Source organism: Lissotriton vulgaris, unplaced genomic scaffold (genome assembly GCF_964263255.1).
Source record: "Lissotriton vulgaris unplaced genomic scaffold, aLisVul1.2 SCAFFOLD_1533, whole genome shotgun sequence".
NCBI classification, from domain to species: Eukaryota; Metazoa; Chordata; class Amphibia; order Caudata; family Salamandridae; genus Lissotriton; species Lissotriton vulgaris.
Window position 1 is genome coordinate 523,530 of NW_028243822.1, and position 13,438 is coordinate 536,967.

At 43.4% G+C, this 13,438-nt stretch overlaps 1 protein-coding gene across 1 annotated transcript in view; it reads right to left on the minus strand.

The window, feature by feature from the left end:
• Positions 1-5,052, minus strand: part of LOC147668223 (transcription activator GLI1.S-like) — a 46,922-nt gene extending 41,870 nt beyond the window's left edge. The window contains exon 1 of the mRNA XM_086948692.1: positions 4,956-5,052. Coding sequence (XP_086804818.1) covers positions 4,956-5,052 — 97 coding nt within the window. The remainder of the gene's footprint in view (positions 1-4,955) is intronic.
• Between the last annotated feature and the right edge of the window lie 8,386 nt (positions 5,053-13,438).

Genomic DNA, 13,438 nt, shown 5'->3' on the forward strand with positions numbered 1-13,438 from the left:
AGGTTAGCCCAGCACCATGTGACTCTGGGCAATAGCTCACTTAATCTTCCTGACGGCCCCCAGCGCCAGGATACCTCTTTGGAGATAGCTGTGCACTTTACAAAAGCTGGTATTTCATTTCATTTCATTTCACAGATAATACGTAAAAAGTATTCTATTAACCACAAACATGAAATTCTCCATAGTATAACAATATCAGTATTGTATGTGCAAAATACAATTATTTTGTGCAAAAATACAACTATAGCAAAAGAAAAGCTGATCTCGACTTATCAAGTTAAAGAAGCAAGATCCATCTAAAGCTTTAGAGAGGAATAACATGGGGGTTCTTCCAGTTTCTACTTCGTATCTTTTGATTTCTTATGGTGTTCTATAATACTCATAAGTAAACTCAATTTGACAGAGCTCGCAATTCATAGATATTTGAATCGAATCTACCTATTCCATAAGAGTACAACAGTTGCTATGAGCTACCTAGCTCAGCAAGTCATTCATCAACTACAGACCAAAATTTCCCAACGGCAAATCACAATCTCAAGGTATTCCATTTAAATAATATTGCCATTAAGTTGTCAATGTGATGGACCTGTACATTTCTAAAACCAGGAAATAACACACTGCTTCTTACTGTGTCACAGCATGCAAAAAATAGAATTATGCGCAAAAAAGACAATGGAGCATTATGACAGAGGGGACAAATTCCACTTTCCACCCCAACCCCTTTAATCAACTTCCGCTTTATAAAGGCCGGGTATCTGCCCCAGCCTAACCTTCAAGGCCCATTTCCTAATGTAGCCGATTTTAATATCACACAAATAAGCATGGATATGACCACCATATTCTGACTCCATTAGATGTTCCAGAGTGCCCACATTCGAAATCTCCCTTTCTTGAATACTCATCGAGCAAGCATTTTAATATTTGTTTCTGCTGTGATGCAGACAAGTTATGATGGTTAATCCCTAGTGGGATAGACAAGGAGGCCGTAATGTAAATTAACAACCCATTTGGCTGAGCTCTTCTCCAGAAAATAGAATTTTATTATTTGCCTCAGGGAGCCCTCATCCACCTTTGTAAGACAGGCCCAAAAATTGAGAATCATCTTCTTGTATTTAAATAATACAATAGTCAGGCTTAGTTCCGGCCTCAGAGCGCAATTCACCAAGCCTCTAGGCAGGCCGAGCCATCGTTTCCAGATATTAGTTTCAATAATCTACAGCCGCTTTATGTTCTTTACTGACAAAGCTTCACAGCCATACAAAAGTAAGCTTTACACTTTTTGCGTTATAAGCCTCTCTAAGAACTTCGACGGACTTATGCCCCAGTGCTAGATCCAACCTATGTAGAGCCCCTGCAATCTCTCTGGAACAAACTTCCTGAAGGTCTATGTGAGATTTAAAGTTTAGGTTATATCTGAAGAGGAGACCTAAATATCTATATTCTTTTACCACTTCCACTTAGTTTAACCACCACTTACGCCTGGTGGACTGCAAACTTCCTTTCGAAAAGACCATGAGCTTAGTTTTAACTGTATTTATTTTCAGTGCATTGGCCTTACAGTACCCTGAAAAGGAATCCAGTGGCATTAGATCCAATAGCACAGTATCATCAGCATACAACATACATTATTGAAATGGCCTCAGCTCCTACTTTTGGCGGGAAAGACTAAATCTGTTTTAATACTGCCGTAGCATCTGCAATATAAATTGAGAACAGGGGCAGAGACAAAATACACCCCTGCTTATGGCCATTGGGGGTAGCTATTTTTCTAGACAGAGCTCCATTGCCCCCTAGTTCCACCCTTGTCCATGAGCCCTTATATAATTGAGTTATAAACTTTAATAAGCCAGGCGGGCAACCCCATTTACACATTTTTCCCTGAGTAATGCCCTATTGATAGAGTCAAACACCGTTGACAAATCGATATATGACACATAGAGAAGCTGTTTTCTATTTAAGGCGTATTCTTCGGCAAGAAGATTTAAAAGTAGGCAGCCATCTGTTTTTGAATACGCTTTACGGAAACCCATTTGGACCCTTGGTAAAACTCTGGCACTGCTTACCCAGTCTTCCAGTAAAACCAACAGATATTTCGTATACATTTTACTGGGAATGTCCAGCAGAGTAATCCTACAGTGAGGACAGGTCGCGTTCACCTTTTTTATACAACGTAACCATAATGCTTCCTTTACAGGTTTCTGGTAGGTCATATCCACTTATTATGGCTCCAAACACTGGTGCCAGGACTTGAGCCCACAAACTAGGATGAAGTTTCATTATATCAGATGAAAGGCCATCAAGACCATGTGCCCTAGAGCTTTTCAAACCTTTTATTACAGCCTTAATACAACTTACTGAAGGGAGCTCTCCACCATCCCCTTCTCTGGCGGCCTCACATACTCGCTCCCCATTACTCCTCCATTTTCTTCTTTTAATTTATACAACTCGGATATATAACTGACCCATAATTCTTCAGGGACTGGCACTGCTACGATTTTTCTAGACAGCCCAAGAGCGCTATTAACTATGTTCCGGAAGCCCTTCAGGCTACCCGAACAGAGGGAGACAATTGCCTTCGTCCTATCAATTGGTTTTTCTTTCCATAATATTTGTCTTACTTCTCTCCTATGATTTATCCTATGCACTTTAATTAGGCGCTTCCTATCTAAGCTGTCTGCTTTATAAGCCTACCTTATGTTCTTATTTAATGTGGACTTAGCCATCGCTTTCTCTGAACTATATTTACCCTTCCTAACCCGGCCCCTATTAATGCCCACAAAAGCAATGTCCCTTAAGGAGGGAATTAAGTTCCCAAAATCCTGTATTATATACTGAGATGGGTGATCGGTCTTAGATTTGAAAAGCTCCATCATACTATTTACAGTTTGAGATTTTAATTGTGCTGACCACACTAACCTACGTTTATCCCTAAAGTAAATTGGCTGACTATTCTGCCAGAGGTCTCCTAAATAGGCACCACTGTACAGCGAGAGCACAGGTGGTTTGTGGTCACTACTTGTAAGATCACCTATTACTAGAACCTTAACTAAACCAACATTTTCGGAAGAGAGTATTACATAATTGATTAGTGTAGCCACTCTTCCGTTGTCAAAAGTGAGCTGGGCCGGCTGGTAGCCTACACATCTGCCATTGATAATAGTCATGTTAAGGGTGGCTACCGGCGTGACAAATTGTCTGCCTATCACATCAACCCGCTGACCTGGCAAGACCTGACACAGAGTCCCCAAAGCATTTTTTTTCTCCAACTGGAACTCATCATTCGATGGGTTAGGGCGAATCTTTGCAGTAATATCGCTCATCAATACGATTGGAGCATTAGGGAAGAACAGGGTAACTTTATCCATTGGAACTGCCAGCTCTTTTACCTGTTTTTCCTGCATTTTGCCTGGGGGAAGTATGCATTGATCAGTATTAGATCTGGACTGCCATTTTTCTCCATTTTCTCCTGTTTTTTCAATGACAAGCCAGAAACTGACATTGTCAAAAAAGGTGTACATTCCTTGAATAAAATGTTCCCAACAATTTCCTATTTTAGAGATCTCGTGTCAGCTAGGCCTCCTGCAGGACGATCGAAATGCCCCTTGACTGCTTTGATACTAAAAACTCTATAATCGCTCAGCACCACCTCCTCAGTTCCCATATCTCTTGTGGTGCAGATAATCCTAACATTATTATCCCCTATCAGACACAACAGAGATTCAAGGTTCCTTTTCAGACCAGCAATATTCTATGACAACAGACTAACCCCATCCTCATCAGGATTTACAGAATTGGGGTATTGACTTTGCCAATGGGACAACCCCACCTGGCCTCCTAAACCCAGAGTATGTAGTAAACCCTGGCGTACTTCTCCTGAAATCAGCATACTATGCCATGTGGCAAATCTCACAGTCTCCTGAAAGCATGCCTATGTTTCCTGATAGCACCATGCTGGGCCTTGGGCCCATCTCCACCTCCTCTTCTATGAGAACATTATACGGCTTGATGGAGAACCCCTCACCTCCGGCTTCCTGAGAACATGTCACTGTATCATGAGGCTATTCCCACCCTCGTCTTGAAACCAGCAGTATGGTGTCCTGCATCAAGCCCCATTTCCATCCCCCCAAAAGAGCAATGCTGAGTTTTGTGACTGTACCACTGAGTGGTGAGGGGTGAGCTATGGCCCGGTCCATAAAGCCAGCAAACTGTGCATCAAACTATCCACACCTCTAGTCCCATAACAGCACTATACTATGCAACGAGGGATATCTACACCCCTGCCCATAAGACCAGAATGCCCTGCATGGAGCTATCTCATACGTCTACCACCTTGTCATCATACCCTGTGTAGGGAGTTTATTAATATCTGTGTGTTCCCCAGCACCTGACTGCAGCATTACATTTGTCACTAATGGCATCAATGGCCTCTGCATGCACCATTTGTAGGGTCATGATGTGTCTTGAAATATACGATTTATGATGCCACCACCTTACAGCAGTGCTGGACTACTTAGCTCTTCTCAATGTCACCAAATATTCAAAATACATCAAATGGTGACTGGCTGTCACATACCAGTTGCCTTTGAATTCTTTGGAAGTGTTCATAAAATTAGAGCTCTGCTGAAGTCTCAAATAAGCTGGAGAAAAAATTTAAAAACAAGTTCATGATTTTTGGATAAAATGAGGCTGAGACAAGAAGATGAAAAACTAATCTCTGCGTACAGATGAAAGTGGTTTAGAGGGCTTGATCTTTTTTGTCTAAATACGTCAATTGTTGAAGCATACTACAGTCTTTGGATCTGGTGATGGCGCGACTCTAGCGGTCTGTAGTGGTGGCAGGGTGTATCTGCTGTTCATTGTGCACATGACCTCTCTTGGAAAAGCTCCTTGTGAATCCCTACCTCGTTTTAAAGCCAATTTAAGCCGTTGTTATGGGTTAGTTTATAGGAACTCACCTTCAGTCCTGGGAGCGGAGGAAGCCTGTCCGTGGAGCGCCCGGCGGTAGCAATGTTCTGTGTAGCTGTTCACCGGTGGGTTCATGGCATTATACATGGTCTGTCCAGTGCAGATGAGGAGCTGGCTGCAAAGGAGAGTGGGCCTCCTTCAAGGACCACATGCGATCGAGGCTGCAAGAAAAAGAAATGGCAGCACTGAGTAAACTCTCTGCACTTGGGGAAGATCTAGAGAACAGAAATAGGTGTCTGCCACATTTGTCGCACTGGGCGCCCTGAAGAAAAGGAAGGAGATTGTAAAATAAGGTGCCCTGGCCTGTGATGTTACATTCTGCTGTGCTAGTTTCATTCTGTGCAATTTATTGCTTGTGGCCTACACCAAACTAATGCAAAATTTACTCAGTAATATTATCAATATTCTAGCAAATCCCTGCCATGGCCTCATCAAATACTGAAAAACAAGACATGAACGTGCAAAAGCTTTGCATCACCCTCAACACCACCTTTCATTTGGTCCCCATGGCATGCATACGAGACATGGTGCATCAAGGATGTGTCCAAGACTGGTCTACGAGGGCCTGTACCGTGCCAGATATTTATAATAGCCAAAAAGAATATATTCAGAGGCAATGCATTTAGATGAGAATAATGTCCTTACTTAGTGATTATCCTATAAGTCTAAGAACACACCAGTCTTTCGAGTCCTGTATTTGACATAGACGGGGAGCTTTAAGTACACACTTCAAGTGTGTATTGTCAGACCATTTTGATCGATCTGCTTTTATCAGGAACAAAGGGTCTAGATTTCTAGCAATAACACTTTCACTGACTCACTCTAAAATTCTCATGCTCACCCACTCTGCCTTACTCACGCACACTCATACACAATGTTATTGTTTACATATACACAGTGTGGCAGTTCCATAACATACTGGTAACTTAGCATCTTCCCTTAGAAAGCACAACCGGCAGGTCACCCCGAATGACAGGTGACCTCATCACCCTTTCAGCTCTGTAGCCTGACCTATTTAGTAAAGGAAAACAAAAAACGATAGGTGGAATGCTTGAGTTAATCTTAGGCACTAGTTATTATCTGGGACACACCTCAGCCCATCGGATTTTGCCCACCATGACTACTCAGATTGGAACTGGATATGTGTAAAGCAGCTTTGGCCCTGCTCCAATAGGAACAGTCTAACCTGAACAGCCAGGCCAGGTTCCCTCTGAATGGGAACACAAGCAATCCGAAACCCCAGAACCCTGAGGAGTGGCCTGTTGTTTTGGGGATGCTGGATTGATACGTCCTGCGGTTCCCTGTTTGTTATGCAGGCAGCACATAGATATGTGTGCCTCACAAGCAGCATCAAAACTGTGTTTTGATGGGGCGCGTTCCTGCTCAAAACTGGTTGACAGGGATAATTATTGCAATGTACTGACGTAAGGGCTGATTACTTCACGTCACTGACTGACAGGGGCTGATATGTGGCTCTGATTACTGCATAGTACTGCTTTATGCATCCGATTACTACACTCTGCTGGTGTATGGCGCTAAATAATGAACATTAGGGCGGTAGGAAGTGTTTCTTCACTAGTGAAGTTCCTCTATTTTTACCCTTAAGAAAGATTTTAAGGCTCATGGTTTACCTTTGTTCAACAAAGTTTTCTCCATATTGAAACATCATTTTCACAGTTACTCCAATCAAACTCAGACAAGCTGGAAAATATGTACAGAATGTATCTATGCAAGATTTTACCCCTTGCTGAGATTTTCAATACACGAAGCCACTGTGCACGAAAAGAATATGGAGACTTTGTGTCGGAGCTGGGAGGGGATCCTGATTCAGCCAGTCAAAGGAAGGACTGACAGTGGTGCTGGAACATTTATCAGAGTAGGGGGCTGGCCAATAACACCAACTCAGAAAGACAAGGGATATGAGTTAGTCTGTCTCAGAAAACTCAACAACTACTGCCTGGAGAAAGAAACTTGAAGGACCTATTTCTTACTCGTTCTCTATCTAAACACCCTCAAGTTGTATGGTGTGCTGCAGTACCTCCAGCATCCCTGGTTCCAGCGCCACTAGTTACTAGCTCAAGTGGGATTACAAGAAATGGGACTTCCAAGTTTGATATTGCTGCATAAGGAGTGTATAACTCCCTTAATGAGTGCCTGAATAAGGACATGTATGACCGGAATTGTTGCAATAATCATGATTGGAATATGTAGGTGGCAAAGCTAACTCTTCACAACATTTGCAAAGTAACAAGGGTTTACATGAAATCTTTAATTTTGCAAAAATAAACTTTACTTATCCATAATGAACATATCAACGTTTCAGGTCCACAGTTATATGATGAATGTATGGCTAATGCAGGACAGGGTAACAGGAAGTTTCAAACTTGCCATTATGTCGCCTCTTTGAAGAAACCTAAAGCAGACACTGAGAGGGGATATTTCCAGCTCCCCGCTCCAGTATTCGAATACTGGAAACAAAGACACCTAACAATTATAAGGCTATTCAGGTCCCTCCTACGAGAAAGAAATGTGCAATTGTGGAATAAAAAAGATGCAGTAGAAAGTTGTATAGACAGAATTATTACATTAGTTTAGTAATTGTTGAGACAAGCCAAGAAAGAGGTAGTGCAGCGGTAGTCAAAAGCAAGGGTTTTCCTAGAGACCATTTAGGTATGGTCTGTAGGGGGAACAGCCTTTACGACGCGGCTGTTACACAGCGTGCCGTTACAATGCGGTTTTTTCAACGCAAGTCGTTACCTTGCGCTGGAGGGCGCTGCAAGACAAGGAATTTTTTAATTTACTATCCAACACCTTCCCTACTGTACGTAGGCTGGTGTTAGAATAGTAAATTAAAAAATTCCTAAGTCCGCACCCCCTCCAACGCAAGTCGTGGTAACGACTTGCGTTGAAAAAACCGCGTTGTAATGGCACGCGGTGTAAAAGCACGCGTTGTAAAGCCGTACAACCAATTTCCTGCTAGTGTTCAGCAGGCCGTGGAATTGGACAATGCTTCCTTTTCTTGGGTCTCTCTTCCCAGACCTTAGAAAAATGATGTTGTTTATCCCTTGCCAAATACTGGATGATCTTGCCAACACCAACTGCCGTCGTATTACTTTGCTCCCAGCCTTATAAAAGGTGACGGGGACAAATGTGTCAAAACACTTACCTCACTATTAAATACAAGCTTGTGCCCTTAATTCCTGAGAGCTTGGGTTCCACCCAGGTGCGGGGGCCCAGTCAGCCCTGGTGCTGGTGACTGAACTGAGATCTATTCCTTATGACACAGATGTGCCAGGTGAGGCTGTCCTTCATCTCTTCCCTGCATTCACCGCTGTCGACCATTCAATCTTAATTGAGTGGCTGCCCGAATTGGGTGGTGTAGGAATCGCATTTGTGTGGTTTAGCTCCTTTTTGAAAAGTCAAGCCCAAATTCTCTCTGTTACATTTTGTGAACAAGCTTATTTATTTGTGGGGTCCTGCAGGATCTTTCCTCTCTCCCATCCTTTTTAGGTCTCGCCTGGGCAGTGCATGCGCTGTCTCTTTAAAGACATGCTGTATCTAGGATATGGGCTTAAAAATACACCAATCTTTTTCATCGGTTCCTCTTGCTGTCCTTTGGAAATGCCTGCTTTTCATTGGTGAATACACTTAGTAGTCCCTCATTTTGGAATTTTGTATCTTCCCATGAGGACTTCCCCTGTTACATGTGTTCTTACTCTTGAGGTTATTTATACTTTGAGAGCTCTCTTTTTTTTGGTTAGCCTTCCTCTTTGTTTGCTAAGTGTTCTGTTTACTTGTGCAATGAAACTTCAGACCACTTCATTTGCTTGTCGTTCCTTGACTTCCCTGTGCCTCCCCCTCACGCAACACATCTCACAGGCCCCCACCACCCCTCCAAGGCTGCTGCTTGTTTGGCTAATTTTTTTGTTTGGTTAATTTACGTATGATTTGCAGTGCAGTGCCCTCATTTAATCTCCCTTTGCCGTCCCCCTTCACGCAACACTGCTTGCCACCCCACTTCCGAGATCGCTGCATTAATTTATTATTGTTATTTTAAACTAGTAACTTTCATTTATATATCGCAGCTATCCAGGCCCTCTGAGGAAATTAAAGGATCATCCCATAACCACAGGACACCAAACTCAAACACAGATCCCCATCTCCCCAGTCTGCAGGTCACACCGCTACGCCATATCCTTTCCCTATCCATGTTACAAGGTGCAGTGCCTTACATTGCCTAAAGAGGCCGAAGGGACGCCTAGTGACAGCTTGTGGTACTGCACCCTCACAATACTGCTTGCCCACCTTCGAAATTGCTGCATTGATTTTTTGCGTTACTTTAAATTAATAGCTTTCATTTATATTGTGCAGGTATCCAGGCGCTCAGGGGAAATTAAAGGATCAGCCCATGGTCACAGCATGTTGAACCGACACCAGTCTCGAGCACGGATCCCCAACTTCCTAGTCGGCAGCTCTGGCCACTGCGCCTTGTCCTTTCTTTAACCATGTTGCAGGGTGCAGTACCTTATGTGGGCCTTAAGAGCTCTCAAGAGACATCTAGTGACAGACTGTGGTACTTCACCCTTTCACTCCTTCGTGCACAGTAGAACAGTAATTGTGCTATACCAACAATAATGTGCTGTGTAGCTAAATACTTATACCCCCCAAAGGCGAGACTGATTGCATTGTAAACACTTGTTAATATTTGCTCTCTCTTGCCACTCCTGTCTGGTATGTGGGCTCCATTGTTCCAAGGCAAGCTGATGACTCCCACCTTGAGGAGCTAGATTCCAGTTCTGCTTCCTCTCTGAAGGATTGCTTGCTGTTCAGAACTGAATGACAACGTAGCTGCTTCGTATTGATGAAGACAAACAGAGATGGAATAATTCATTCTAATCTTCTTTAACATCTGTAAACTGTCCCTGTCTCAGGTTATGTTGCTCTACAACAATCAATTCCAGATATTATGCAAATAACATGCAACTCAACATTCAAATTGACAAAAACTCAGGCACAAAATGCCTAAAACACAGCTGCTACTATTTGAAGGAAAACTTCCCCTGACTTGAAGAGTGTGAAACCTCCACACTCAATACTGGAGACACCAGGGCTGACAAAATGATGAACTAGGTCCTGCCAAAATCCCAGAACATCCAGCAAACAATTTCATGGCGTGGTTTGATCCAGACCTCCCCTATGCACACTAGATCGCGACTGTTGTAAAAAACACTAGCGACAATGATTCCGCCCAAACTACCTACAGCTAGTAACATTACTTTACACACCCTATCAAAACCTACATTTAAACAGGGCACCCTTGTTTCTACAATCCAGGTTCAAGCAGGGAAACAAAAGATGCAGAATGATGTAGGTCATTGGCGCACAACTCAAGAACTCACTTGGCTGTGAGCTGAGAAGCCAACAGAAACTTGCAGCCTTCACTCAAAACCTGAGAGCCAGGCTCCTCCTAGAAACCTTCTCAAAACTTCTAATGTAACGCAGAGGCTCCCACCCCTGTGATAAGGGGCAGAATTCCGCGCTTCAATATTACCATTCTATGAGCCAAAGGGTAGTGGCTGGCAACCCCCTCTCTGGATTATTCTTTAGCTCCTCACTCGCCAAAGAGATGTGCGTAAGAGATTGGTCACCTTAACATCAGCTCTGCTAAGTGGCTAGTTCTCTCGAGACAGTGCTATGAAATACACCCACATTAATACGATGGGGCATATTTACTAGAAAATGGCACAGCACTGCAAGCCATCTTTCTGCGCTGAGTTGCGTCATTAGGAAAGTGCAGGGATGCAGCGCATTTACAGGGCCGGACTGGGAACCAAAACCGGCCCCGGCAAAGTGCTTGGCCGGCCCCCCTGGGGGAGGTTGGGGGTGCGATCGAGCTCTTTGCCGGGGCCTGTTTTCGGACGATTTTGTTACAGGGTCGATATTGCAGCTATGCTGCATAAACGGCCCTGTAACAAAAACACCCCCCAGGGGCCCAAAACCGCCCCCCCACCCTTGCGGCGCACCAGGGGATTGCCCGCTGCCCGCAACGGTCAGTCCGGGTCTGCGCATTTACAGCAATACGATGCATCCCTGTTCTTTCCTCTGTACTGACGCACAATTGGCTGCCTAACGCCAACGAAGGCATCCTTGCACCATGGTGCAACGGTGCCTGTGTTGCAGGGACGATTGTGTTTGTGCAGGAAGGGACACCTTCCTGCACAGAAACAATAATTGATGGTGTTTTCCTCCTTCTTTGTATGCTGCAGAATGCAGCACAAAGAGAGCAAAAAACGAAGAGAAATAAAGGTACTTTAATGTCTCCCCTATGTGGGAAAGGGGGCCATATTTACAAGTCCATGAAAAGCCACGTAGGGTGGCTTTGCGTGGCCTTGTAAATATGGCTCAGTATTGTGCGCCACCGGAACATCAAAAAGAGTGCCGCTCTGGTGGTGCAGGGGCTTTGCAAATATGCCCCTATGTTTGGACCCCAGGCCTGCTTGCAAAGTGAGATGCTAGTGAGTGATTTTAGATTATGAGCTATCGATAAAATGTCAGATCAGCCCTGTTACGATGGCTTGCACCTTCCAGGCGTGCCCTAGCAGAAAGATCTGTCCTTTCCTCCCTACAGACTATCAGGCTTCAGTGTAGGGCCATGTATACACCCATAGCTTTACTACTGCGCTATTCCGTATCAGGGGCTCCCTGCTTATGTCCTTGCTAACTTCCAAAAAATACAGGTCTATGCAGTTTGCACTAAATCCAACTTTCAGAAACGTATGTGATCAATTATCAGAGGCCAGAAGATCCCTCCATAGACTGCCAAACGACCTTAGAAATCAATTTACATCTTTGTGTTTGATGCATAAGAATTTCTGCCAGCCTGAGTAGTTGCTTTCTTTCACCACAAAAACGAAGCCCTTCGGTCCGCGACTTCCCCACTGCTTCGTTTGTCGTGCTCAAGTGTTGCCATTGGGGTGACAAAGCTTAAGCGCCTCAGAAGGCTAATGTGGTTCTATAGGAAAATTAATTTAGAGAGCACCTATTTTCACCTAAACTGTTTAATCGAAATTTTCTAGATGAATGGCATTGATCAGTTGGGTCAAACCACTAAATGGAAGTTTCATAATCTAAATTGCCTTTTGGATGATGTTAATGGTGCGAATGTAATTTATCTTGAAAGTGGATCCTTATCGTCGGTCTTTGTACAATGTAAATGTAAATGTACTGGAATTTATATAGCGCAAATCACCGAGCGGTTTCTAAGCGCTTGCTTAGGGAACCTGTCCTGGTATTCCCCTGTGAGATAACCCCTGCAGGGTATCTGCAAGGTGAAAGCCAGGCATCCCGCCGCGAGACCCGTTGTGGAGATTAAGCAAGCTATTGCCCAGAGTCGGAACTCATGAATCGAGTAGGCACCGGAGCGAGAATTGTCGAGTCCATGGACATTTTAGGACTCAAGACCACGCCGAGCCAGGAATTGAACCCTGGTCCCAAGCTGACCTCTGCTTCCAGGTCTGCCTCCTCTAACCAGTGAGCCACACTTCTCCACGCGGCATAGACCGTTTTCCCTTCATCCCACTCGCCTTCCACATTCTTACACTAGGTGATATTTCATTTTATAAAAATGCAACCCCACTTTTCCCTATTTTCACTGCTTTGTTCCACCCAATATTCCTCCACCCGTCAATCATCTGCCTCCCCCCACCCCAACTTGAGTTTTAACTAGAGGAAGCCCCATCAGCCCTCTTCCTTTAGTCATTTTAAAATGAATGTATTCCCCCTCTCTTATGCTCCTCCTTCTTTCAGCTATTTTTGCGGGCTGTCCTTTGCTCTAGCGTCATTCTTCCTCTTATACTTCGATTTCCCTGCTCTCCTCTACTTTTGTTTCTTTAAGTCTCTTCTTTTGCTTTAATTTTCAAACAATGTCTGCTCACCAGTATTCCCAATAGGGTCTACAATTGTTTTTTTGATTCAGCAAAGGATGTTTTTTTTTTGTAAATTCTTATTGGTATTTGTTTTTTCCTCTAGGGTTATTCAAATTATTTTTGATCAAACTTGATTTCTATAAATTTTCCCCTAATTTTTTTTTTTTTTACTATTTGTGTTCTCAGAAATCGGTTTCTGTTTATTTTTATTGTTTACTTTGAATTTACATATTAAAGTAAAACTCAGGAAGGAACTACCTATTTTCTTACTAAAATTAATTCTTGTGCACTTCTGAAAAAGCTTGAAACCCTTATTTTGTGAACTGCATCTTCTATTTTCTGTTTTTCTGGGCTTTTATAGCCTTTTATGCAGCCTACGGCCATAATTATTTTTATCATACAATTTTATTGTACCAGCCCCGTCAAGCCGCGTTGCGGTATAGTATATACTCTGCAAGAACCTCAATAAAACTCTAAAATATCAATTGTTAGATGTCCTGGATAGGCCTCGGCCCACTTATGATTAAAACCGCAGTGACAAGTGTCAG